This window comes from Ramularia collo-cygni (genome assembly GCF_900074925.1).
Source record: "Ramularia collo-cygni strain URUG2 genome assembly, contig: RCC_scaffold02, whole genome shotgun sequence".
NCBI classification, from domain to species: Eukaryota; Fungi; Ascomycota; class Dothideomycetes; order Mycosphaerellales; family Mycosphaerellaceae; genus Ramularia; species Ramularia collo-cygni.
In genome coordinates, this window is record NW_019716256.1 from 153,023 (window position 1) to 179,828 (window position 26,806).

The 26,806-nt window shown below is 52.0% G+C and overlaps 12 protein-coding genes; 6 read left to right on the top strand and 6 right to left on the bottom strand.

The window, feature by feature from the left end:
- Positions 1-457: 457 nt before the first annotated feature.
- Positions 458-863, top strand: RCC_01568 (uncharacterized protein; the record flags this gene model as incomplete). XM_023766862.1 has 2 exons in its annotated part: positions 458-617; positions 712-863. 2 exons carry the CDS (start codon positions 458-460, stop codon positions 861-863), a joined length of 312 nt encoding a protein of 103 aa, XP_023622630.1.
- A 116-nt stretch (positions 864-979) lies between these two features.
- On the bottom strand, positions 980-2,590 carry RCC_01569 (related to lipase/esterase; the record flags this gene model as incomplete). XM_023766863.1 has 3 exons in its annotated part: positions 980-1,269; positions 1,328-2,017; positions 2,077-2,590. The coding sequence occupies 3 exons, from the start codon at positions 2,588-2,590 to the stop codon at positions 980-982; spliced, it is 1,494 nt and encodes a 497-aa protein (XP_023622631.1).
- Positions 2,591-4,526: 1,936 nt separating this feature from the next.
- RCC_01570 (uncharacterized protein) lies at positions 4,527-6,452 on the bottom strand (the record flags this gene model as incomplete). XM_023766864.1 has 2 exons in its annotated part: positions 4,527-6,217; positions 6,266-6,452. The coding sequence occupies 2 exons, from the start codon at positions 6,450-6,452 to the stop codon at positions 4,527-4,529; spliced, it is 1,878 nt and encodes a 625-aa protein (XP_023622632.1).
- A 2,183-nt stretch (positions 6,453-8,635) lies between these two features.
- RCC_01571 (related to transcription initiation factor IIB) lies at positions 8,636-9,791 on the bottom strand (the record flags this gene model as incomplete). XM_023766865.1 has 2 exons in its annotated part: positions 8,636-9,009; positions 9,077-9,791. 2 exons carry the CDS (start codon positions 9,789-9,791, stop codon positions 8,636-8,638), a joined length of 1,089 nt encoding a protein of 362 aa, XP_023622633.1.
- A 1,012-nt stretch (positions 9,792-10,803) lies between these two features.
- On the top strand, positions 10,804-11,291 carry RCC_01572 (related to F1F0-ATPase complex, subunit h; the record flags this gene model as incomplete). XM_023766866.1 has 3 exons in its annotated part: positions 10,804-10,830; positions 10,886-10,970; positions 11,026-11,291. The coding sequence occupies 3 exons, from the start codon at positions 10,804-10,806 to the stop codon at positions 11,289-11,291; spliced, it is 378 nt and encodes a 125-aa protein (XP_023622634.1).
- A 1,293-nt stretch (positions 11,292-12,584) lies between these two features.
- RCC_01573 (related to stress response protein (Rds1)) lies at positions 12,585-14,177 on the bottom strand (the record flags this gene model as incomplete). XM_023766867.1 has 2 exons in its annotated part: positions 12,585-14,053; positions 14,108-14,177. 2 exons carry the CDS (start codon positions 14,175-14,177, stop codon positions 12,585-12,587), a joined length of 1,539 nt encoding a protein of 512 aa, XP_023622635.1.
- A 1,182-nt stretch (positions 14,178-15,359) lies between these two features.
- RCC_01574 (uncharacterized protein) lies at positions 15,360-15,705 on the bottom strand (the record flags this gene model as incomplete). XM_023766868.1 has 2 exons in its annotated part: positions 15,360-15,442; positions 15,492-15,705. 2 exons carry the CDS (start codon positions 15,703-15,705, stop codon positions 15,360-15,362), a joined length of 297 nt encoding a protein of 98 aa, XP_023622636.1.
- A 741-nt stretch (positions 15,706-16,446) lies between these two features.
- Positions 16,447-20,942, top strand: RCC_01575 (uncharacterized protein; the record flags this gene model as incomplete). XM_023766869.1 has 2 exons in its annotated part: positions 16,447-20,586; positions 20,715-20,942. 2 exons carry the CDS (start codon positions 16,447-16,449, stop codon positions 20,940-20,942), a joined length of 4,368 nt encoding a protein of 1,455 aa, XP_023622637.1.
- A 529-nt stretch (positions 20,943-21,471) lies between these two features.
- On the top strand, positions 21,472-22,083 carry RCC_01576 (uncharacterized protein; the record flags this gene model as incomplete). Its single annotated transcript, XM_023766870.1, has 1 exon — positions 21,472-22,083. The coding sequence occupies one exon, from the start codon at positions 21,472-21,474 to the stop codon at positions 22,081-22,083; it is 612 nt and encodes a 203-aa protein (XP_023622638.1).
- A 378-nt stretch (positions 22,084-22,461) lies between these two features.
- On the top strand, positions 22,462-23,058 carry RCC_01577 (uncharacterized protein; the record flags this gene model as incomplete). The annotated part of the gene is made up of 1 exon (XM_023766871.1): positions 22,462-23,058. The coding sequence occupies one exon, from the start codon at positions 22,462-22,464 to the stop codon at positions 23,056-23,058; it is 597 nt and encodes a 198-aa protein (XP_023622639.1).
- Positions 23,059-23,294: 236 nt separating this feature from the next.
- On the bottom strand, positions 23,295-25,139 carry RCC_01578 (uncharacterized protein; the record flags this gene model as incomplete). XM_023766872.1 has 3 exons in its annotated part: positions 23,295-24,241; positions 24,305-24,930; positions 24,997-25,139. 3 exons carry the CDS (start codon positions 25,137-25,139, stop codon positions 23,295-23,297), a joined length of 1,716 nt encoding a protein of 571 aa, XP_023622640.1.
- A 297-nt stretch (positions 25,140-25,436) lies between these two features.
- On the top strand, positions 25,437-26,078 carry RCC_01579 (related to iron transport protein; the record flags this gene model as incomplete). Its single annotated transcript, XM_023766873.1, has 1 exon — positions 25,437-26,078. One exon carries the CDS (start codon positions 25,437-25,439, stop codon positions 26,076-26,078), a length of 642 nt encoding a protein of 213 aa, XP_023622641.1.
- Between the last annotated feature and the right edge of the window lie 728 nt (positions 26,079-26,806).

A 26,806-nucleotide genomic window follows, 5' to 3' on the forward strand; every position in this document is an offset into this window, starting at 1 on the left:
CCTTGTTCCTGCACTAACTCTATCAAGGACATCATCATTGCATGCACTTCTCCCTCTCCACACCAACCATCAAATTAAAACACCACACCTCGGCGGTCGCTCCGGCAGCCATTGGTACCATGGACACGACCATGCCTCTTACCACAAATGTCGTCAGGGCAATCAATAATTGGACCCTTCTCACGTTTCGTAGTCGTCGTCGTATGTGATGAATGCAAATTGAATGAGATGGATGAGCAGTGCGTGACGTCGAAACTACGATATTTCTCAGCCATGGACGTCGATCTACGGCGAAAGATGAGAAGAGGAGGGAAGAAGCAAAGAGGGTATATAGTAAGTATCTGCACTTGAGATTAAGTAGTATTAACACCATTCACAACAACATACCACAAAACACAAAACACATACACTTCCATATCAACCTTCACCTCAACCACCAACAACAAAACCAGTCAAAATGTCCGCCCCCGAAGCCGAATACTCCACAGACAACGCCCCATCCCAAAACGACTACGTCTCCCGCACAGGACAAAAAGACATCGTCCCAGTCCAAAGCGACGACGCCGGGGTCGAAGATCCTATTGACGCCGAAACGGCCGATTCAGATGCTCAATTGGGTATGTATGAATCCATCCCAACTTAACCTTGAAAAAGGCTTTGATGACGGACGGGACAGTATGGCTAATTTCTTCTTTTTTTCGTTTTGTACAGAGCGYGATGAAGAGCAAGCGATAGATTCCTCTAATATTATTGAAGAGCGGACTCGGGGTGCGGCGAAGAGTGATGGGACTTATACTGAGCCTGGTGATGAGGAGGGATTGCCTGGTGCGGAGGATGGGACTAGTAGTGGTGCTGCGCAGTAGATGATGGATCTGATAATGGTACCCTTGTAGTAGTAGTATTGTTCAATCACACATGAAGAGACGATTCTTTGAAATGATTACATCCTTGGTAATCTTACTGTCGATATCTAACTACATTATAAAGCGGGCTTCAATTGTGGAAGCACCTCTCCTGTTCCCTGAAATGCCTTGGTCCTCCTAATCTTCGCCGTCTTGATTAATCCCATAGCTTCTTCATAATTGACAGCCCGCATCCTCATCACATCCACGGCATCTTCTTTACTCTTCTTCGCGTGGATAAAAGTCCCATTCGTCTTGAGACTTTCCGGTTCCTCCACACACTTCCTCGCCCAATTTCCCCRACTTCGGAAACAGCGAGTCGTGTTTGGTAATTGTGGTAGTAAAAGGCCGAAAACATGTGGCATAGCTGGTCAATCTCATTAGCAAGACAACCTCTTAAGCAAACAGATTTTTAATCAACTCACCTTCATACTGCTCAAAATGCACCTTGACACCCTGCCCCGCCGCCCTCGCCGCAACAAGGACATCCTCATCCGTCAGCATTTCCTGCCCAGTACACATCCACAACGGACAACTCGTCTTCCAGCTCTCCGCCGCAACGACCGAAACCAACGGATGATCCAACAAACTCAAATCACAAAATAAATCTCCTCGAGGTGGATTCGTCGGCCAGATTGAATCTTTCGAGAATGTCCCCATCCCTCCCGTATCATGATTCGCGGGAGRCAAATAATCATACTTGGCATTTCCCACGATACTCGGCATCGCCCGACTGATATCAAACCATCCCGAATTCGCACTGACACCTGYCGGGAGAGGAATATGTACATCTCTTCCGTGGAAATTGACCACGGGAATTCCGTCCGAGGCGCGGTGGAGTTGCAAGAGAAGTTGCAACAAAGCGAAACTGAGATTTCCACCCGCGCTGTCTCCGCCAAAGATGATCTTTTCCGCGGGAATGGCATCGTGCATTGATCCTGTGGGTGGGTAGAGGAGGGAGAGATAGACCATGAACGCATCGATGAGTTGTGTTGGGAAAGCGGATTGAGGAGCGAGACGATAGCGGACGGAACACACCCGACCGTTGGTTTCCTTTGCTAGGCGGGAAGTGAGGGCACGGTGGGTTCGAGGGTCACAGAGGTAGTAAGCGCCGCCTGTCAAGTATCCCGTCAGTCATCGCCGTGTCAGAAGCAAGCTGGAATGGAAGACTCACCATGAAAGTACAGAATCGTCAAATCACTCGTCCGTGTGGGTTCCTCCATCATCAATCTATACTTCTCCTCCTCACTGACATCCGGCAGCGGCTCATCCTTCCCAGCATTAGGTCTGAAACCCGTCCATTCCACCTCCACATCCGCCAATTCAGGTTTTGTATACCGCACCTCCTCCTTCTTCATCTGATCGATCGACTTGAACACCGCATCCCTCAATCCCATCCCATCCCTCTCATCCTCTACTGAAGGTCTGGGAATGGTGGCCGCAGCAATCCACGTCTTGCCCTTGATTCCCGGCTCTTTAACCGTCCCCGCTTGAACTTTCGACAGCGGAGGAATCTTCCTCCCACTCTTCGGTGCCATTAATGAGCGGAGCACGTGGACAGTGAGTTCGGTTCGAAGATCCCATTTGGAAGACGTCTGTGACAGACCCAGCGTATGTTGTGCCGCGGCCCAGGAAATGGAGGGAAGTTGGGGGAAGAGAAATCTCAGGGCTTGCAAGGGGCTGTCCATCTTGACTCGTCCTCGTAGGGGAGGGTAAGGAAGATGGAAGAAGAAGAAGATGCGTAATGAATGAGAAGAATGATGAAGGGATCAACTTGGGACGCGATGCACTAAGCAGTTCGATAAACCTTATGACGGCGTGGCAAAGGTTATCGTCTCCCTTCCTTGCCGCCGTCAAAGGGATGTTGTTGTCCGGGGATATGCGAAAGATCAACTCACAGTTTGGGGAGGAGAAATGCTCGCCTATAACAATGTTCTGACCAGTCGGCAGAAGGGTGTTTGTTGTCTTGTGACAATGATGGAAGAGAGTTCCGAGGGCCTGCAGGAGCCGGATGAGCTGTTCTCGGGATCTACCTCGGCAAATTAAGTCGAACCTTTTTTTCTTTGCAACTCTCCGCTCTCCTCAATCAAAAGCACGTGCATTATCCGAAAGGGGGAACTGAACAAGAGGTATGAAACATGTGAGATGTTGAAGTGGGGCATGCTCCTCTTGATGTACAGGCCGAATCTGGTGTTTTTCTGGATGAAAGTGTGAGTTCGGGTTGATGAAACGACTGCCGGCAGTTCATCATTTCTTTCATGCATAAATTTCCACATCGATCAAGAAGACATGCTTCTCCTTTCAATCTTATACCATGCATGGATGCTACGGCAGCTCCTTTGGACGATATGTCCAACGCAGACGAGGGTGCCAAACATGACAATCACCTGAAAGAGGAAGCTGTGTCTCGTGTCATTCGGAATGACTCAAATACAACATCAGGGGAGGAAGAAGAAGCAGTCGACAATGACCCTACATATCGCAGCTTCACTATCTCTCCTCAAATTCCTCCTACATCCTCAAACTCCACATCCCCTCCAGCTACAATCATAACTTCAGCCCATTCACGATCCCTGCCCAACTTCGTCATCATCTCCTCACCAGTCCCATACAACAACCCCCAGCATCCCCAGCCCAACTAGAATCACCTCCGTATCGAACCGAATCGAATCAATACCGACAACCAAACCGCAAAATATCCCATCCCCAAGTCGAATTCACCCGACAACCACAACCAGCATTCCCTCATAGAAAGCTTCATCATCATAGTCTCCCTATTGGACGGGAGGCTAGGAATGCCTCCGCGACATGGTCACTTCGAAAGGGCGGTTGTTGTCGCCACATGAGTAATCATGTCCTTTCCAAGCAAGAGATGTGTGGAATCTGCTGGCCGAAGTGTAGATTGTGATGTGGTATGTGTAGTCTACCCATACGATCATTTCTGAGGGTATAGTTCTCCCTCTCGTCCCCGAGCAGGAAAGATGTCTGGGAAATAGCCAAGAAGCGGATTATAGATTTGGTTATTGTGAGATGCTGTGATATCTTAGAATGAATCAATGTCTTAAATGGAAAAAGGGCAAGGCAGTTATGACAAGAAACCTTCACTTTCAATGACAAGAGCCAAGAAATCTCATCCAAGACTTCCATGTGAGTACAGTACACCCTCTACCTCCTATTCAAAAGCTCGAGAAACCTTTAATTACTCGGCGAGAGTCATATTTGACTTTGTTACATGCATAACTCTATCTATTATAGCTCTCCAGCTGCACACACTTCTTGAAGCAAAAAAAATCATTTGAGGAAGGTGATGTTGAAGAGGGATGGAGCACTGGTAGCGTTTGCCTCGTTATGGGTCACTTTCATATGGGTGAATAGTTCTCGGGTTAGGGTTGGGGTAGGGTTGCATATTTTGCGAGAACTTTCGGGGATTGGATGTTGTGCGAGTTCGAGAGATCCTGGGTTCTGGAGAGAGAGGTAGAGAAGGATATGGGTTCCGGAGAGGGAGGGAGAGAGGCATATGCGATGAAATGTGTATTTTTCATGGCATCAAAAAAAATTAACGAAGGTATGTACTTTCATCATATATACAAGATGTGCATTCCTTCACTTCTCCTCGTCATAATCTTAAAACGACAAGCTAAAGTTCATCTCCAGAGTCGAGGCATTGCCACCTCCAGCCTTACCCTGCGTAACATCCAACAAATTCACAAAGTCGGAGAACGTGGGCAGCTCATCATCACTCTGGGGCTGACTGGCCGTGGAACTCGCGACTGTAACCGAGAAGCCCGGAACGGTAGCGGGGTCCACGCTCTGTCCGTTCGCCAGAATTCTCCACTGTAGGTTCTTGCTCAGATAAGGCACCACGAGCGCCTGTGCGAGACCGGTGAGCATGCCTGCGTTTCCGACCATCTTTTGCAGAGTGCGGGTCAGAGGGACGGAGCCGGAGATGATGAGATCGGTTGGGTGCATGCTCATGCTCTGTGCGTCTTGACCACCGACGCCGGCGGCGACACCCATGGGTCCGATGAGGTTCTCGTCAAAGTACCAGTTCAGAGGATCCTCGGATGCGGGAGCGCCGTTGAAGATGAAGATGGTGTAGGAGCTGCCAAAGTAGTAGCGGGGAGTCTTGATGTTGGCGGTGTACTCGTATACAGAACCGTTGTTGGCAACCAACGGGTTTCCGATCTGGAGGAGTTTGCCGAGACCGCCGAGTTGAGGAGATGCGTCGCGCTTGGAGGAGCCGGCGACGGCGTTGGCGTTGGGGCCGTAGAGGTTGTTGACATAGCGAGAGATGGAGGCGGAGGAACCGTCCGAGTTGGAGAATTCGGGGTAGGTGTACTTGAAGACGGTCCAATCCTGGACTTGACGGGCGGTCCAGAAGTTTCCGGAGGTGTCCTTGTAGAAGGGAGTCAATGGGGAGTCGATTCCTTGGGTGGAACCCTGAGCGATGGTCCAGGTGGCGGTGGGCTGAACCTGGTTGGTAACGTAACCGCTGTGCAGGCGCTGCCACATGGCGAAGTAGCGGTCGATGTTGGTGTGGTGGAGCCAGAAGAGAGGGTCGTAAGAAGAAATTGGGATAAAGGTCATGTGGCCTGCAACAGTGTTGTCAGGGCCTCCAGCCATGGAGTGGACGGTGTTGTGAATGTTCTCCRAACTGGTGGAGCATGATGTGCTGCTAGATCCTGCCATGTCGTTGGAGAAGTGCAGGTAGTCGTTGCAASGCGTGAAGAGGGAGTACATCTGATCCGCCAAGTTCTGTCGGTTGTTCTGGTAGGTGTTTGCAACCTTGTCATTCTGGCTGGTGGGGTTGTCGCTGAGGTTGTTGGGCCAGCGGTAGGTTCTCTTCCACTTGGTGAATGGAGGGTTGCCGTAGTACAATCCACTAGGATCCTGGAAGTCGTGGCGGAACAGAGGGTTGGTAAAGGTCTTCTGTCCGTTAGGGCCGGGAACTGTGACGCTCACGTCGGAAATCATCAATGGGAAAACGGGCCTGCCGTTTCCTGGGGCAGCAGCCCAGTCCCAGTAAGGCATACGTAATTGGTTGGCAGCGTTGACCATTGTCTGTCTGTTCGATGCAGGGTATGAGTTGGCAATGGACTTGGCAACCTTGATCATCTCCTGTTCGAAGAGAGCAATGTAGACACGGTGCCATGGAGGGAAAAGAACACTGTTGTGRGTTCCATATCCGTCGGTGCCGCCACAGCTGCTGCATTGTCGGACGCCGTTGTAATCATCTCGAGGGACGCCATGAACATTGGCAATGCCGTAATATCCAACTGGGCTGGACTGGGATGTGGTGTGCATCTGTGCCACCGCTGGTCGATGTTAGATGTGGTGGATGATGGTGCATCTCTCCAACATACCTAGAATGAAAAGAACCCATTGGTTGTAGAACTTGTCCTTGAGCTGTCGGACCTCATATCTCGGCAAGACATTTCCTCCTGGACCAGATACGACAACAATGCTGGACTGGCGTTCCGATAAGTTGTTGGTAGTGGGAAGCGCGKCGATGGAAGAAACAAAAAAAGTAACAATGCTGAGGAACTTCATAATGAATGTGGTGTTTGGCGAGAAGACGCCGAGATGTTGATGTTCTGAAGAAGAAGCAAGAAGGCTTGCGCGACAAGAGGTAGAAGAACAGAGTTCCCTTTGGACAAGGATCCTGGACAAGTAATAACTCTAGCACGCTTGAAGGGGCCCACTTGTGGCTCGTATTTGTTGATCAGCCCGCGCCTAGATGCCACTATGTGCCGCAGATCAAACTTTAGTACGGATATTCGGCCGCGTATCTGCACAGTGAATTAGCAGTCTGCACGCCAAAGACGGCATCTCGTRTCGTTGTGCGCACTGGAGTTATTTGATTTGATATCAATTGGGGAGTGCACCTCTCTCTTGCCGTGCAGTCTCACAGATTCCTCATATTACCGTGTTGTAGAACAGCAGAACAATGACTTGAAGGCAGTGAAAAAGCCTCCCAATCTCCTTCTCTAGCAATTTGAGTTCAAGCGAAAGCGTTTTGAGACATTGTGCGCCATCGTCCTAGCTGCTTTTTAGGAAAAATCACCACCGAGCCCTGAGATTAGAAACCCGTTCCTGAAGACAAGAACGTCGGCAGCTGTTCATTCGCCTGAACTTCGCGACGCTTCGCAACGCTTGCCACAAGCAGGCGCCGCAAGCTCAACGCATCGGCCAGGCGATACGGGCTGTTGACTGGTCATGGAGCCATGCTCAGCGGTTGGCCACGAGCCGAGCCCCGCTTTGGAACTAACTACGGTAGGGCTTTTGGCGCCACTCGCCAGTGGAAAAAGTCGTCGCGGCTCCGGCTTGACTTGCGAGTCGCGACTCGCTTCTGCACGCCGAAAGGGGTCTCCGAGGGGCTGGTGCCGTGAGTTGAGGTATAATGATAGAACAATGACACGAGGAGGATGGTTGGTAGGGTGTGTGACGTGGCAGACAGCTTTGTGACGCAGACCGTGAAACCGTGCCGATTCATGGCCCACGTTAAAAGACACCTTTCGGGACGAAACGTGCAAAAGTACTTTGGGAGAACTGGTGAGAAATGAGCGGGCGGCAACGGAGAAATAAGAAAACAATCGAAGCTTTTGCAGCCGTTGCATTGGACTTGGCGGGCTGAGGTATGTCGGAGGTGTAGGTAAGCTTTTTATCTGCTCAAGGGATGTGAGGTAAGTTCAGGTAAAGTAAGCTCTGTAAGCACCGGAAGGGAGGGATGTCGCGACTTCACTTCATGCTGTTGTACTTCGTAGGTGGGAGCATTAGGCATCTCTGCATTATTGCCTCCCTGCATTAGGGCAGACTCGTTGGTCATCGTTGAACGCCGAACGATAAAAATATCCGCACTTCCGTGTCTTGCCACCATGGTGATGAACCAAACTAACATTCATCATCAACCGACTGCATGCAACTGAGCGGCGGACAGGCATGCAAACTCACGCGGCGACACAGGGTACAGCTGGTCAATGAGATCATAGGTAGGTATGCAGCGACAGATGTTCCTTCTGGTACTCAATCGACACGTGACGAATTCACAAGCACAACAGCACCATCTCTAGCATACTCGATAGGAACAGCACATCATTGAATGTCTATCTGACCTATCTCATCTTTTCAATTTTTCCCCTTCTCCCTCTCGCATTACTCTCGGTGAATGCAATGCCATCCTCGGCAATAAGAAACTCTCAATCTGGTTTGGTTGGGTATCGTTAAAGAAGCAAAACAATTCCTCACCATACTTTGCTCCCATAGCAAGCAGCATGAAAAGCATCCAGAACAAACGAAAGAGAGCCCATGAACTTTTCCCACCACGCCGATAATGTTTTTGGTTTTTGGTTTTCGGGTTTGTTTTGTTGGGGTCGTTAAACTCCCATTGGTAAAGCTCTGTAAAAGAGCATGTCGCATGCAAAGCCTCGTAAAGACAGACTGATGATGTAACGTCTATCGGTCGAATGTCATCGACCATGTTTGTCGATCCTTCCGGAATGACTGAAAGTGGTCACGGCGAGGGAATCACCCCAAACGCCAGTGGACTCATTCGATAATCATCGCTTAGACAATCTCGACTGCTTGCCAGGCCTGGCCTGTAGCTTAACCCCCAGGACCTCGGCATTCTTCATCTGCTCCACCAAGAACTTCTCCCCAGCAGACATCGTCACAACTTGCTCCGTCTCGCAGGGAGGTACAACACCCTCAGCAACATCCGGACCCTCGCCCTTCTTCTAGGCGGGCTTGGGAAGACGCTCGGGGTCCGCACCGCGGCGAATGACGTCCGCGTCGATGAGCTTGTCGCGCTCGCCGTACAGGAGCTTGTAGGCATGCCGAATCGTGCTGTCGCTAACCTTCGCCACGGATTGGATCTCCTTTGCGGACTTGGCGTCATTCATGAGATGGCTGGCCATGTAAATGCAGGCCGCGGCGGAGGAGAGAGGAGAGCGACCTGCGAGTGCGCCAACCTTGGTCATGTTGGTAGCGATGGCAATGGCCACGTTGGTGGAGCGCTGGTCCATGTTCAACATGCTGCAGTAACGCTGACAGAGATCTGCAGGGTCGGCCGTGGCGCTGCCCTTGTACGTGTCGTTTGCGACGAGGATACCTTTGGTCACTCACGTTTAGCATTGATGGAAAGAGAATGAAATGAGAGTGACGAGAGCACGACTTACCTCCCGCAACAGTGGACACGCCGCCTTGAGCATTCTTCTCCTTGCTCTTCTGCATGAGAAAGGCCTCGAGGAGCTTGAAGGTCTTGCCAATTTCCTTCTTGCTGACTTTCGTCAAGTCCATGACTTCGCGGAACGAGCGGGGAACGTTGTTGCGACGACAAGCGAGGAAGACTGCACCGGCGATCATAACTTCGGTCGACTTGCCCTTGAAGAGGCGACTCTCCTCGGCGTCCTTGAAGAGATGCTTGGCCKTGTCGGAGACGGCGTTGGGGAGCTGCCAGCCATCACACAGCGCGCCAATCTGCTTGTAAGCCTGGAGCAAGTTCTTGTTGCTCTTATCGTGTGAAGTCTTGTTCTGCGCGCGGTGCAGTTCCTTGCTGCGCATGTTGCCGTCACCAAAGGCGATGCCCGTGTTCAGCTGAGCGCCGTTGAGGAGTGCATTGGGTCCGTCACCGACACGGCTAGGGTCGTCACTGCCCTGATCATCGTTGGAGAATGTGCGCCATTCGGAGCTGGTGTCAATGGAGCGTTGCTCGAGAACGAGACCGCAGTCACCGCAGATGAGGTCACCACTGGCGTGGTCTTCGCGAAGGTTGGGTGGGTCATCTTGACAGTCACGGCAGATCATGCGCACGTTCAGGTTCTGCTGCCATTCTTCTTCCTTGGGGGGGAGGAGCTCGTCGGGGACGGCGCCTGGGGAGAGGACTTGTGCCATAACGGCGAGCGGCTTGCGCGGCGGAGTCGGGCGCGTGTGGATCTCGACAAAGCGTGAGTGGGCGCGTTTGCGGATGCCTTTGGCGGACTTGTGGAGTTTGAATTCTTTTGCGAACGAGCGGATGAAGAGTGGGGAGTACGTGGTGGCGGTTGCGAGGTGTTGGAAGAAGTTCTTCTAGATCCTCCTCGCGCGGCACGTGCACAAATTCCACAATACAGTGGAAATTGTCACAATGGGGTGAATTTCCGTGTCAAGTGACTGAGATCGCAACTAAGTGATCAGAGTCAGCGACGCAAGCAAACGTGAGAGGAGAGCAAGCTAGAGCGTCGTGCTGGCACATGCGCTGGTACTTGTCGTCGCTGCCGCTCTTTGTTTGCGCCACACAAAGCCGCCGCGTCGTCTCGGCCGCAAACAGCAGTACAAGACCGGCAAGACAGACAAGACAGGMAAGACAAGCAAGGGTGGGGGAGGGTGACAACTCACACTCACGTCTCCGGGAGATTGGCTGGTGGAGATGAGAGTGAGAGGTGATGTCGGAGGGGAGGGGAGGTGTCGTGTCACGGAGCGCGGTGAAGGTGGCCGTTTGTTCAAACCAGTAAAGGCGTCCTCGACTTTCCAGTAAAGTGTGGAATGTGAAAGACAAGAAAGATGGCCAGTGCAGAGCGCGCGCTCGGAATCAGTTGGCCAGCAACGGAGTGGTCGATGGCGATGTCTCGATGATTCGATTGTGACGGTGACGGTGCGTGTGTGGGTGGCGGAGACGGAGGAGATGTCTGAGCGGCGGTGATGGTGGAGTGAAGGTGGTAGATGAGGTGGAAGCGAGTGGAAGCGCAAGTGAAGAGGCTGATGATGAATCCCCGGGCTCGCAGCCGAGCGTCGGAAATATGTTGGCCTTGGTGCCTGAGACCTTCGGCAATGCTCCGCTCTTGCTTCTCCAGCTTCAACCTCACGATTTGGCGGTTGAGACTGAGATTGACACTCCCAAACCATTCCTCTCCACACACTTCACATCATGTTTGGCCAGACACTCCGGGCTTCGGTGAGGACACAATGTCGCCGTCTCCGCGATTCCCACCCCCACTGACCCTCTCCAGCGCCAATCCCTCGCCCGAGCGGCTGTCCGCCCAACCAGCGCCGTCGCCCGCCGCACTTTTATCGCGCCCACCGCCGTGCGCCAGGGTGAGGATCCCGCAGACGTGCTTCCGACCACCATTCGCTAATGCCATGTGAACAGCCGACCTTGTGCAAGACATGTACCTCAAAGAATTGAAAGCCTACAAAGCGCCTGCCATCAAGGCCAACGACTCCGAGGGCCAAGTCCACAAATTCTCCATCCCAAAGACCCCCGTCTCCCCCGAAGAGGCCGATTTGCAGAACGATTTGCAGGCCTACGAGCAGCAAGTTCCCGAGGTTGAGGGACAGGCTGCTGAAGGTGCTGCTGCTCCTGTGGAGGACTGGTGGGTTGAGGAGGCTGAGGAGGAGACTTCCGCAAAGCACTAGATGGGCAAAATGAGAGATGACCCGAGGGGGAGGTGTAACATAGCCAGTGTGAATACCAGAGTTTGAGGAGAGGGAACGCGTATGGCTTTCCTTTGTACCAAAAAAAGCGGATGTCTGTGGTGAGAGGTGAGAGGTGAGAGATTTCATGTTGCTACTGCTATGCTCTTGTACAGCTTTGGAACGCCCTGTTCACTCTGGCATAATGCTCTTAACCCACATGTAAGCCGGAAAGCTATCGCTCGGGATACTCATCACGTGATCGTCAAGTACCGTTTCAACACCATCTTCTTCCATTCTCACATTCAGCCCAAACGTACGGGAAGGAAGAAGGAAAAGGAAACATGGAAAGTTTCCAAACTTGCTGCCATATTGCACAAGCTCATATATCCGACCTCACCTCGCCTTCATATCCAGCATCAAACACAAACTCTTACCGAATACTCAGGCGTCAGGAAGCTTTACCTTTACCTAGAAGTCCCGAAGCAAAACCATCAACAGAACGACCCTCACGAACCGCGATGCTCCCAGTCTTCAAACAGCAGATATATTTTTCCAAGACCGTCGAAGCCGTCAAAGCGAAATGTGGGCGCTTCACATTCACATCTCTCCAGCCTCCGTCACTCCTCCCTTTTCAAAAACAAACACAAATCCCGAGGCATCCTCAATCTCAAGCTCAACTTGATCCTGCACGCCATGTTGCAAGAATTCCGAGCATTACTTACCCTCACCCCACAACCACATATGGACTGATCTACTCCCACCCACCACCAACGCATTCCTACACACTTTCTGCTCCACTGCCGACTACTTGATTCTCTTCCACCTATCAAATTCGCCAAGTGAGAGCACGAAAAACACTTGAGATTCACTGCCTGGCTGTCACTGCGTCCATTCCAGATCCGCACTGCAGAGAAAGTGGGCGAGGGAATGAGTCCCTACGAATGGATGTAACAGCGACCGCAATATATCCTCCGCCATATCTCYAAACTTGAATATAAGTGACCAGTACTTAGCAACGGCTCATGAGTGTTGGTGCCTTCAGAAGCGTAATCGCACTACCCCAACCCTTACCCTATTGATCGCGCCGAGAAAGGAGGTATAGGGTTCCAATGCGTGGTCTATAAATCATCTGGGATGATAAGAGACATATTTTCAAACATTGACGAGAGCGTGACATGACTATGGGATGATATACATTCATTTGCTCATACAAGAATTACTACTAGTAAGGTAAACTCGTTCTTCTATACATCCTCCCATTACAAATATCTCCTCCACACCGAATCAAATTCTTCAACCAGCTTGGTAAATACCAAGGGCAACCACGTGCGGATTGATCATCGACAAGTTGAACGGCGTCAAGAACATATCCGAATCAGTCAAAGCAATGAACATGGTATCGTTGACGATCCCCTGCCCATTCTCATAAACTTGTCCAGCAGGCTGGTACGTGAAACCCTCGTTCGCGCCCGTAACCGTCAAAGGAGTGTATGTGAGGTTCAGCTGGTTAGCCCAAGCAACCCAAGTGGGAGCTCCAGCAGAAGTGGCTGTGATGTAGCTGTTGTTGGGTCCAACGGCCTGACCGGGAACCTCCCAGGAAAGACGAATCTGCTTGCCGGGGAAAGACAAAGGCTCGGAGCGGTTGCGGGCGATGGCAGGGCCGCAGCTATAGCCTGTGGTGTTGACGTTGATGCAGCTGTCTTCCTGGTCAGGAATAGTAGCTGGGCTGGAAGTGCGGTTGTCGACACGCTCATAGTCCCCGGTGTCGTTGGGGGAGACGCGGTTGATGTTGGCCTGGTTGACTACGTGCAACGCAGGGAAGTTTTGCCATGCGAGACGGGTGGTTCCCTCTGGGCAGGAGCTGATGTATGGAGCCAAGAAGGTCCAGGCCCACGATTGTGGGATTCCAGCCTCAAACCACACTGGCATAGGGTGAAGACCTGACATTTGGCGGAAAATCATCTCCTGGCGAGCCTCGGTAGCGATTGACTGGGCGAGAAGCTGACCGACCTCGCGGGAGTCAAGGTGGTTGATGAAGCCCCAAACACCAGACTCACCGAAGCGAGTCAAGATCTGGTTAAAGTCAACAAACTCCCGAACATTGGAGTACGGGTAATTGTATGTGCATTGCGGAGCAGCAGTCTCGCCAAGCATGTTTGACAAAAGAGTGGCGTGTCCTTGCTCTTGCTGTGCCATGAATTGAATCAGAGACATGTCCTCCTTGGTCAGACCAGCTGCCAAAAAGTCCTCCTCAGAGAAAGTGGCGATGGCGTTGTTGAATGTGTCCAGCTCAATCCACTCCTGGTACAGACCAAGCTGGATGGATTCGTAGTCAAAGTCACTTTCGACCATGTATCGAGGAAGGGAGCCGTTGGTGCCAAGTCCACCTGCAGGGGTGTACGGGGCCGGTTGAGGCTCTTGGAGCAGGCCATTGGTGTTGTAGTATGTAGCTGTTGGGTTTGGTGGAAGAGTTCCAACGCTGGCGGCGAGCACTGTGGTGGAAACAGCTCCGGTAGTGGTAGCTGAACCTTCGAAAGGTCCGTGAGATGTGTGTCCAGTGGGCAGAGAGCTTCGTTGAGTACCAGCGGCACCCGATTCTGTGCCAGTCGGTGCCGCAGTAGCAATGGCTGAGATTTGGGAGTCCAATCCGAAGCTTGTAGGGATGAAGGTGATGGGAGTTGGCTCCTCGCTAGCATAAGGCGCATCAGCGTTGAGATAACCCGGTATCCCAGAGTAAGATGCTGCAGGAGCATAGGCCGGAGCTGAAGTAACATTAGCTGGTGTTCAATGCTGCATCGGGATAGTACGATACACACCACTTGGTGCTGGTGCTGCGGCAGCAATGCCAGCAAGCACACTTGATGCGAACACAGACTTGGCGTACATCTTGCGATTGGAAAAGCAGGATGTGATGGACTCGAGGGAACAAGTCTACCCGATTAAGAGGGTGAAGACGACAAAGGAAATATATACACCTTGCGCAGCTGGCCGCACATGGACGCACAACGTATGGCTTTCGTCATGGATTGCGCATCCGAGTAACTAGCTCATGACCTCGCAGCAACACCACCGATGGTCTGTGGCGAAACCACAAAAAACGTGTCGCCGCTGTACTCGGGGCTCGCGTGGCGAGATTTCAGAAAGAGAATCACCCGGCTCACTCGATCGCGCGAAACGACGATGCCATTGGCTCGGGGCCCATCGTCTCGATGCAAGACGGGTGATGTACCTGCCAAGAAGATCTAACGCATTAAGATTAAGTGTCACCATGCAGTAATGATATCGCATGCAGTCCGCCGAGAAGCCGCAGCGAGCAAGATCCCGGAATTCTATGCATCATTCGATGCCGGTCCCGCAAAAAGTGAGCGTCACGATTCGCTCATGAACTGGGATTCGGCGTTAGTGCTCGCTGTGGGCCTTTACACGGCGTCAGCTCCGGGTCATCAATGTCTCTGTAGACTGTATCTCTGTGGCACATTTCTCTGGATTGGAAATATGGAAATGGAGGTTGCTCACGGGCAAATGTTCATGTTCCTCGGTTTCGAAGGCCAGCATCTTGTGTCAGCGCCACTCGCATTCATACTGCCGTCGCTATCCTCACCATTGCATGACGTTAACTTTGTCTTTCTTCCGATGGGAATCCGATCGTGCAGCGTGGCAGTTGCTTTGAGATCCAGAGTGGATCCTTGCGGGATCCATACTCAAAGCGTGGTTTAGCCACATTTTCTGCTGGCGGATGTTCACTCCCTTCCATCCTCATCGGAGATCGACTGGAATCAAGTGCTCGCAAATGCAAGTTGAAGAGTCGATGCCGATGTCGCGAGTGATTTGGTGGATGAGGTGGAGTCCAATTCGATCAGCGTGATGCAACCCGGAACTTTGAAGGAGGTGGCTCCGTCTGGAATTTCTACAAACCTTCAAGTTTTCCTTGTGCCCTAGAATATGCGGGCATTATCTATCTTTTACACAAATGAACGAGAGCAATAAGACTTTCGAGCGTAAAGCGGCACGGTCATCTGGACCTCCATGCCGAACAGATCTGTGGTGGCCGTGTCGTTTGAATAACGATTAAGATACTTGCTGATTGAAATTGCCTTCAGCAAGTCGAGAGGCAGACGAGAGTGTCTCACATCTAGGTAGTCTGTGCTGCTCTTTCAGATCGTTCAGCCATTAGTCAACTTTKGCAATCGTATTTCATACTTAGCTTTGCTCGATAGTCGAGCTGAGGTTTGTGGAAGTAGGCGCGACGCAGGCTAGTCGCCATGGGCCGTGTATTCGAATGCACGGAATTGACAACGATGGTGATGGACACGGCCTCTGCGACCATGAGTTGGACATGGCCCGAGGCAATCCAGCTGAGCACAAGTAGCGCATCCGGGGCAACGCGGCGGTTATGAAACCGGGACAGACACATGGCGACTCAGGCCCAAGCTCTCCAGGAACTGTCGATCTGACTCCAAAGACGTTCATGTGTTCGTTCTTCCATGGATCACCTGGGGAAGATCGGCTGACGCAGACCAAACAAACACCAGTGCAGGCACTGTACACAGAGACCAATCCTCACGCGCCATGTATAGCAGGTTTCGCGGACTTTCCTGAGCGGGGGGTGTGACCAGTGTTTGGAGCGGCGGCTCATGGCTGGATCATCGGAGAGCGTGACCGCTTGAAGCTGTCAGGACCCAAGCTGTCAGGATACCAAACAAGTGACTGCCGGGTCAGTCGTGTGGCTGATGCAAGGTACATGAAGATTCATCGGATGGGGCACTCCTTGTCCAAAGAACATCAATCATACGCTTTTGCCGCCGTACAACATTAGAGAACGAAAGTCTGAAGAAGCAAGCAAGCYGAACGACAACCGAACCGCCAACGGGATTTGCGTAGGTACGTACTGCAGGGATCCGCGTCTCCGTATCTCGGGATCTACCCGGCTATCGCGCCGAGCAAGCTATCGAGGCAGGCAGGGCACGTGTGACGCCAACGTCCTCGAAACATCAACTTTACCTTCACACATCGCCGCACTTCCTACCTTGTCGCTTCCCTACTGACCATTTTCTTCCTCATCAGAACTTCTTGCAACAGATATCCTGCTTTCAACGCTTTTAATCTTGTGTCGCGCCAGCACGACGGGCAGTTGCTGGCGCGGATCTCCAAATTCATGTCGATATCCGTCTACTTCGGGCACAACGGTCGCCGCCTCTCCCTCGACCCCAGCGTGATCAGCACCCTTGATGCTGTGCGCGCCTCGATWCACTCGCAGACGGGAATCCCACTGCGCAGTCAGATCTTTTTGACGACATCCGGCAGACCCGTTCGGACTCAGACACTGTTGACAGAGAATGAACTCTTTGTCTATGACTCAGACTGGCTGGCAGTACCAACATCGAGTTCGCAAACCAGTGATAATGACGGTGACGAGGACTGCGAAGACTTCGACCCTGGCGCGGCACCTGATACCCTTACCAACCAAAACGACTTCCAGGCATGGCTCACGCTGTTCAAACTGAGGACGGCATGGGCTGCGGCCTTGTTGGAAGGATGTACTGAACGTGCGAAGCTGGCCGAGAAGTACCAAACTGAGCAGGCGGTTATTGAGCGAAGCTTGGGAGTGGCCGTGATCAGCATGCAACAACACATCAAGATCGGAGAAAGGAGGTACGTCCAAAGCAGCGTGTGGAAGAATGAACTGGTACAAGAGCAGGCAACCCATGCTGAGAGGTGGGAGGAGAACTTGGACAGCCTGCGCCGTATTCCTGCGCGGGCAGAATTCACACGCTTCATTCAGCCGACAACGACCACAACCACACCAGGGTCAAGACGCAACTCCCAACAGCAGCTCGTATCATTACAGGGCTTTGTTGATATCGCGGCGGTCAGACAGGCTGCATCTTCTGCACAATTTCTCGTCGATGATGTCTCTGCTAGGATACACAAGGTCCGCGAGGAGCTCGACGGATGTACCGAAAGCAGCAACGAGCTTCAACAGGCTGTAGAGCAAATTGGTAACAACTCTGTGGATTCAAGCGGTTTAGATCCCTCGCAGCTTGTCCATGAGATCGAACTGGTGGTCACGAAGATGGCGTCCGACCTGAGCCATGTTCAAAATCTTCCAAAGACGGCACAAAACCTATCGCAAGCTTCCAAAACGGCACATCTTCACACCCGCACCTTCCTACCCAATCTTCTCGACTACTGTAGAGAGATGAACGAAATAACTCAAAGATCCCGCGATCAACGAGCCGCTTCTCTCCAATTATCCTGGCAGCACATGCGCACGCTATCGGAGGTAGAAATCCGACTTGCCAAGCTATATCAGGACATCGAACATCTCGATCTACCCGAAGACCAACAACAGTCGTTCCAGATGATGGGCATCGTATCACGACTGCCTATCGTGTACGGGCATCTTCTGGTAGAATCCGTAAGAAGACGCGAGTGGGTGGCCAAGATGAAGCGAGATTCTTCTACCCTCCAAGAAGAGGTCGCGACATACCAGGACGAAGAAGACAGGCGTCGGAAAAAGTGGGCTCGTAATGTAGAAGACGTCGTGGGATCTGACGCGCTACAAAGCCGTGTTCTCGGTATCGAGCTCAGCCTCCGCAATGAAGGTGGAAGCTGGCCTGTCGTCAGCCGAGAGGAGCTGAACGATTACCATGCGACGTTGCTGAAGGTATACGGAGCATCACCTGTGACGGAAGAGATTGGCCAGGCTATTGCAGATCTGGACAGACCTACAAGGAAGCAGATCAAGCACGCAAAGGCTTTCAAAAACGGTAGCATGCACGATGCAGCATTTGGCGACACGTCTCTTCTCCTCCGTGGTGATGAACAAGCAAAAGGCCTTCGCGAGGTGAATGCACGCTTAGAGGAGGAGATAAGAGCGCAGAAGAGTCGTGTGCGTAAGCTTGAGGACTTGCTTCATCGGCAGAGTCAAATAAGCAGAGCGAGTGTGGGAGACGTCTTCACCCCCACAAGCGAAGGCACTTTTTCTGGACGAATCTCGACACCTCCAATGGGCGCGGGGCATCATTTCTCTGATGACGCCTCCAGGCGCAATTCATTGAGCCATCAGCGGAGGGGCTCTACAGCTCAGCCAGGTCTGGAGGAGAAGAAGCTTGCCAAGCGAATAGTAGATCTTGAAGCTGAACTACGGACCCACAAGGAAGAAGCGCACGTCAGAAAGAGCTCCGATGCAGAACAACAGAAGCAAGTAGAGGATGCGATTTCCATTAAGAAGGATCTGATGGAAAACATGGAGGCGCAGCAGCGAGAATTTGCTGATGAGAGGCGAGCACTTGAGAAGGAGTTGCGTGAGATCAAGTACAAGCTGGAGGAGGCCGAGAATGAGATTGAACGCATCGCGGATACGCGCGAGAACATCGACGATGAGATTGTGAGGTTGAAAGAAGATGCGGCTGGCCATGCCGCAAGAGCTGCAACCGAGCACGATGCTCGCAACTCACTCGAGTGGAAATTCAATCAGGCTGAGACTGCGAGAGCCAGTGCAGAGGAAGAGCTGTCAAAGCTTCGCATTGAGATCGCTCAAAGGCAGGAGGGAGAAGCCGAGCAGCTCCAATCACTCGCCGCAGCTCATAGGCATCTCTCTCCAAACGGCGAGTCTCCGAACGGTCTCATTGGGCTCGCAACAACACTCGAGGAACTCACGCGAAAGTCTGCCGCTCATGCGAAGGATCTGGAAGAAGCTGTGGCCTTTGCCAAGTCAGAGAATGAGTCCTTGTGGTCTAGCAACGAGCGGCAAAAGGCAGAACTTGCGGCCCTTACCGCGAGACAATCCGAGTCTGAAGATCAAGTTCGTCAAGCCAAGGAGAAGCTTGCCACCGAGGAGGCCAAAGCCAAGTCTCTGGAAGAACAACTCGCCCAAGAACAGGAGCAGCTCCGTTCGCTGCGTAGCAAGTTTGCCGAAGGTGAGACTGGGTCTGAAGTCTTGCGACAACGTGCGACCGATCAGGAAGAGCGGGCTGGTAAGCTCAGTTCCGAATTGGCAGAAGCAAAGTCACACGTCAACAGTCTTGACATTGAGCTCATGCGGGTGACGAAGAAGCACGAGCAACAGATTGCCACCGCTACAACGACTTCTGAGAGATTGGAGAAGCGTGCTGAGCGTGCAAAGGAGATATCGCAGAGGCTGTACTTGCAAAATTTGCGTCTCAATCGTTTGCTCGAGCGACTAGGCCTGGTTGTGTCATATCAAAACGACACCATGGTCATCGAGCGTGCTTCTAGATTGGCCGCCAGCACCACCATTCTCGACTCAAGCCGGATGGGTTCAATCGTGTCGCCGCCTCATACAAGGAAGTCTTCAGCTGCTGAGGCAGACTCTCAGGCTCCTGCCGATCTTCGCCTCCTGCACTGGGCCGATGCCCAGACTCTCGAAGACGAGGCAAGCTCATTCGAAGCATTCCTGAGCTATGTCTCCCGTTTCGACCTCGATGCCTTCTCCGAAGCCGTCACGAAGAGGGTCAAGGACTTTGAGTATACCGCGAAGAAGTACAGCAAGGAGTCAAAGGAGTCCACCAAGCGTGCTGACGCCTACAAAGACCGCGCCATGAAGCTGAGAAACGAAGCGCATTCCAAAATTGCCGTTCGCGACTTCAAAGAAGGCGACCTAGCGCTCTTCCTACCAACTCGTGGAGGACAAATCAAGGGTGGGGCCTSGGCTGCGTTCAACATCAACTGTCCTCATTACTTCCTTGCGGAACGCGATGGAATGCGCTTGGGAACGCGAGACTTCATCGTCGCGAGGATCTCCAAGGTAGAGCAAAAGGTTGTCGATCTCAGCGCGCAACGCAGGGCATCACTCCATGGCAGCACAGAGGCCATGAACAGTTCCATAACTGCCGAAGATGACAACCCCTTCGATCTCTCAGACGGCTTGACCTGGTGGATGGTCCATGCAGTGGAAGAACGAACCGCAGGCGCTGCACCTACGACCCCAGGTCTTGGAAAGAGCACAGTCAGCACGGCGAATGTCGACGCCAAAGGGAGTATCCGGATCAAGAGATCTAACAAGAGCGATGATGCCTCCAAGCATCTTAACAAGAGCTTGGACAGTCGTCGGTCCAGTTCTACCAGTAAGAGAGGAGGGAAGAGTCCTGTTGTTGAGCCTGTTGGTGGTAGGGGACGCAGTGGAAGTCAAGCTAGTGGTGGTGGACAGATTGCTCCACTGAGACCACTCCCTGCTCCGGTGTCTGGCTTGGGGATTGGAGAGGGCTCAATGGGTCCGCCTCCTGTTCCGAGTCCGCAGCCATCGCAGCCATCGCAGCAACCGCATGAACAGGTGCGACAAGATCTGCTCTGGGGACCATGAGAGCGAGTCGAGCGAAGCGAAGAAGCGCCCACACTCGATCCTGTTCATGCAACCCTGGAACGCTTCCCAATCACAACATTTTCTGACACAATACACAGACGATCAGCGAACAACCTCGCCCGCGATCCAGATCACCCTCCAAATCTGTCCGCTCACTTCAGCGACATTTGGACCCCGCAGCGGGTACTTCAAGTTCAACAAGACCACAAAGTCCGATGAAGACTTCACCTGCGAAAGCCAAAACGGGCAATGGATGGGAGAGTCTGTGGTCGGCTGAGTTTTCAGTTACGAGTCCAAGCAAGGGGGATAAGAAGAGTGAGGGTTAAGTTGCGCGGTTGGCTTAGGAGGAACGACAGGAATGTTTTGAGTTAGCGAGAGCGTTGGGGAGTTGGTTGTCACATTCTCGTTTGACGTGGTACTAATCGGTCTGGTTGTCTGATAGCATAGAGTCGGTTAGGTACGTCCTCGTACTATGAAGGCGGATCGATGTAACCTGATCTGAAACTGCTTTCAACATGAAATAAACCTATCAAAGGGACGCGTACGAAATCCATGTTCCATGCAAAACGTGGTGAGAGCACTGACGTCGATGGATGTAATTTCATGGCCAGAGCATCCCTGTCAATGCTATTTCCATGTCGGACACGAGATCTCCTGGTACGATGCCGACCCGTATACTGCTACATTTAAACTTGGATGAGTGTATATAGACCGAGCTGTAATCCCCTTCTGCTTCCAAAGCACTCTCAATTCCGCTGTGAAGAATTTATCAACTCCATAATCAACCAGACATCCATATCCCACACCTCCACCAGCCATCAGACACCACATATCAGCACGACCACTTTCAACAACATGCGCTTCTCAATCTTCGCTCTCGCCACAACGGCAGTCCTAGTCTCTGCAGCTGCGCCCAACAACTCCATCCCCTTGGGAAAGGAATGCACCACTGACGCCGAGTGCTTTGGCAATTCCGAATGCTACGGCCAGACCAAAGATACGATTCCCGTGTGTGGAAACTTCAACGCAGGCTGCAAGTCAAATGCAGACTGCGCATACAACTCCTGCGACAACGGACTTTGCAGCGGTTACATTGCTCCCCATTCCATCGCACTGGGTGAAACTTGCGCCTCCGATGAGCAGTGTAAAGGAAATTCCACCTGCTACGGCCAGACCAAAGACACCATTCCCAGCTGTGGAAATTTCAACGCGGAATGTACAAGCGATGCGGATTGTGCGTACAATACATGTCAGGCGGGACTCTGTAATGGGTTCCTCGCTCCTCATTCCTATCAATTGGGCGAGACTTGCGTTCTGGATGAGCAGTGTGTGGGAGATTCGACCTGCTATGGCCAGACGAAGGATACTATTAAGCAGTGCGGAAACTTCAATGCGAAATGCTCCAAGGACGCGGACTGTGCGTACAACACTTGTGAGAATGGTCTCTGCAGTGGATACCGCGGTTAAGTAGGCTTGGATTGGTTATATGAGTTAGGTTACTTAGGAGTCGGCGCTATCCCTAAAGGACAATCTTTGCGAAGGACGCCTCTACATAGGGCGATCCTGATGACGGTGGAAGATCTCTTTAAGTTAGGCCTTCCAGAGGGATCAGCATTCGGCTTCTATTTTGATCAACAACGTGGGATTGCCTAATGGGGTAGTACAGGACGCCTGAGATGCCGAGAATAAACATGATGAAAGAGAGACTTCATAAGAGTGAAAGATAAAAAGCAGACATTCTGCGTGTTCGAAAGAAGTTGTATCCACGCCTTCAGACTCATTTTCCATCGACAACAATACTTGATTAAAAGCAACTTTCAAACATCCTCAGACACAAATTTCAATATGCAGTACTCCTTCCTCGCCCTCGTTGCAACTGCAGCACTCGTCTCGGCAGAGACTCTCTCGACGGTTACATATGCTACATTGGCCGAGCCAACTACCAGGCCGTTCGAGACCACTTTGACCACCTTAGCTTCACCGATCACGAGGCCTTTCGAGACGACGCGAAGAACCTTGGTCGATCCAACGACAAGGCCATTCGATACTACCCTGACCACCTTGGCTTCGCCAACAACCAGGCCTTTCGAGACAACGAGAAGAACCCTAGTCGATCCGACCACGAGGCCCTTCGATACCACACGAAGAACCCTGGTCGATCCAACCACGAGGCCCTTCGATACCACGCGAAGAACCCTAGTCGATCCAACCACGAGGCCTTTTGATACTACGCGCAGAACACTAGTCGATCCGACCACTAGGCCCTTCGATACCACGCGAAGAACTTTGGTCGATCCAACTACGAGACCTTTCGAAACCACTTTAACCACCTTGGCTTCACCAACCACCAGGCCCTTTTATACCACGCGAAGAACCTTAGTCGATCCAACCACCAGGCCTTTCGAGACCACCTTGGCCGCGCCAACCACCAGACCCTTTTAGAGCACATCCACTATCAAGACAACGATGGCGTCCATTGTGATTCGATCAAAAGCATTGCCATCGTCCAGTCATTAAACAGCAGCGGAGCCTTGATTATTTTTTCGACAAAAATCGGGCGCGCAAATGTTTTCGTCCAGCATGGTACATAGACCCGGCATACAGCCAGCCAGCTAGTACAGCGATATTCCATCACTTTTCTTATATTGTACAGAGATATTCGGTCCAGTTTAAAGGATCTAGTAATACTCAGTCTCATCAAAATCAGCAAAGATCCAATGTTCTCGAATTTCTTCCCTTTCCCCATCAGACTCCGCATGTTCGAGCGTGTCTATCAATAACTGCTCGGCGCGTGCCTGTGCTTCGTCATAAATTTCCAAAGGCACCCAACCTTCAGGTCCCGCTCCAACCAAATTCAAGCAAGTTCTGAATTGAGAATCGGCTTCTTCCAGTGCAGTCTCTAGATCAGCGCATTCTTGTTGTTCTGCCTCTGTGTATCTGATGGGGCAGTCCGAAACTGAAGTTCCAGGTTGAGAAGGAGCGAATAAGGGCCATGCCTTTGCAAATTCAATGAGATCGGCCTTTAATGTTACATTATCGCCTTCCCAGGGTTGACCTGCGCGCGACAAAAGCTTCCGGCGTAAGACGCATAGTGGATCAGTCAGGACTTTACTGTGGGGAGAGCCTGAGTTCATGGTATTCTGGACGTAGTGGTAGTGAAGCTGTCGCTTTCGGAGAAGTTCGACTTCTCTCATTTGCGAGTTCTCATCAAGGTCGTCGAATTCGTCCGGCAAGATGGGCATTTCCAGCGACTCTGACACTTCGTCACCATAGTTCTGGAGACTACCAGGTATACCGCCTTGTAGGAAAAGTGGAAGTATAGTGGAATGCTGCCAGTCGATCAGTCCCGTAATCTCCAGATTATCCGAAACGAATATGTTGTTTGGCTGAAGATCCGGGTGCCTTAGCTTGGGCTGCGTGATTGCTGGATCGTTTCGCGGTGCGATGCTCTCGACTGTCAGTAGATAGTCCCTCAACAGGTCTGCATGTTCGGAGTGAGATTGTCGTTGAAAGTCGAAACATTCTCGACGAAGGCGTTGCAGCGGATGAAGTGGACGTCCGTGTTTCTCGAGGTAGGTGATTTCCTTGCGAGCTCCAGCGGCCAGCATCTCTTGCACATCCCTATCTGGACGTTGTGAGCTCAGTCGCGAATAGTGAATCCAACGACACGCCACCAATGATCACTTACAAGGTCCCCGAGATACATCCAGGTCCTGTCGTCTGCCGTACCACATACTCAAGGTTAGATCAGGCCCAATACTGAAAGTGTCTGTACATTTAGAATCCTCCAATGGGATCGGTACCTGATCCCATTGAGATCCTAGATCACTCGTGTGGAAAAGGCTTCCACTGGCGGGAAAGTCCAGAGAGAACAATCGTGACTCAAGCTCTACGAGCCTCTCGACCACCGCGATTCTAGCCTTCTCACCAAGCTGGTACCAAAGGTCTCCCAGATTCTTTCCACGCATAGCCTCCATGATAATGTATTCAGTTCCTGCAAGATTTTCCGCATCTGTCGAGTAGCCATAGACTTTAGGCACAGGAATATCACGAGCGCGAAGATAGTCCATCGTAGCCACTTCGCTTGCGATGAGAAGATTCTGAGGCTCCGTAATTGAATATGGGATACGTGCAACCAGTTGGAAACCATCGCGCATGGACACGAGAAATGTGCGATCGAAACCACCCTCGGCCAGCTTTTCGAAACGTGTAACGTCTTGCGAGGGCCGATCTACCGCCGCAGCGGCAAGTTCCTTCAAGCCGGCAGGATTGAAAGTCCGTCTGCGTTCAGCATGTCTGAAGGCATCGTTCCAGCTGCCAGAATCAGTTCCAGAATCAGTCGAGCCTTTGAGGCTGATATGACTTCGTAGGACGACCTACAGCCACTTTCCGCTCGTATACTCGTACAGATCCTCAGACTTGGCCGCAGACAGGGAGATGGAACAGCATGAGAGCAATCGGGCTAGAAATGGAGACGGAAAGGATGTTCTGAGAAAAGCGATAGAGTGAAAGGACGAATGCATGGTGGTTGGACTGAAATGAGAAAACCAGGCAGGATTCAATGCGTGACGTGACATTTCCTTGAGATGTGAGAATCCGCCCATCTCATCATGCGGAGACACATTGCATAGTAGCAAAGGTGCGGTCGTGTTCAAGGTTGTGAGTGATGTGAGGAACAATGGAAAGGTTCCATGTCCAACGGCCAGAAGTTTGGTCCGGCAATCGGCTCGAGATGATGACCAACCAACCGAGATCCGCCAGCGAGATCAAGGAAACATGATGATCAGATCACTTGCCTCCACAACAACAACAACACCATCATGGCCGCTCCTACGATCTCGCGGACATGTCTACGGACCCTACGAACATCGCGTCCGTCCAGCGCAATCATTTTCTCTCAAGCGCGCAACTTGCACAACACCCCAACGCCACTCCATCTGGACTTTCTCGCTCCCGCATGGCGTTTGCCTTCAGCAGCACGTCGCGACCTACCGCCTCGCATACAACGACGACATCTCTCCACGACTTCACCCAGATTTGTCAAAGCTATCACCARTCCGCGCAAAGATGACTCTGGCGCTGAAATGCTCATCTCAATCACTCCTCGAGCCGCCCACCGCCTCACAGCAATAGCCTCCAAAGACGCCAATCCGGATCTCGCGCTCCGTGTATCTGTAGAATCAGGAGGATGTCACGGCTTCCAATATCTCATGAGTTTGACGAATGTCAGCGAAGCTGATGCGGAGGAGGATACCGTGTTTGAGAATGAGGAGGTAGTGCAGAAGGRTAATGAAGTGGGATATCGGGCCAAGGTTGTGATGGATGAGCCTTCATTGGAGTTGTTGAAGGGAAGTAGTGTGGACTATACGATGGAGTTGATTGGGAGTCAGTTCAAGGTTACGGGGATTCCGGGCGCGAAGAGCAGTTGCGGATGCGGAACCAGTTTTGATATTGCTGCTTGAGGAAGATTGGGTTGGGTTGTGAGTATCATGAAGCGCGGAGCATGGAGTTTGGGTTGGCAATTTTGCTTGCTTGGATCAGTGATGAGGCATGGAATTGAACGATGTAGTCCAGATGACTATGCCGCATGGTTCTGCCAGGAAAGATGCTGTCGGACGCATGAATGAAACCCTGTTAGTGGTTCACCGATGATGACTTATCCTTCTCGAACATGTCTCTCCAAGGCCGGAAGCTCCTCAAAGCCATGGGCAACGTCGTGGTTGAGAGGACGGAGGCAAATCCCACCCATGAGGCGCAAATTTTCTCCCTGCAGCTGCTGAGATCAACGTATCTCGCRAGCTCCATTCAATCTGGACTGTCAAGTTTCAACGCCCGCATCTCCCTCTCCGGCCCGTTTGAGGAGTCGGAGCGGATTCCAAGAGCAGGGATCATGTCCCACCAAACAGAGATGCTACTGTCCTCACAATCTTCACGCATTCTTCCCTCCATGTTCATGCTGGCAAGAAGTGAGGCACTGTAAGCCACTCGGGGCATTTGCATACAGCTCGCCACACCGTTTCGCGGCAGAACATGCAAGCTCATTGGCGGATGGGCGAGTGACGGACGTACACGTTGTTGAGCGCCCCACCACGATGTCACTTCCAGGGTTCAGAGGGAAGGTGGGGAGTGGGGTGAATTGGCTGATCAACGCTTCCCAAAACAAAACTTGCCCTCCCGTCTCACTGCCATT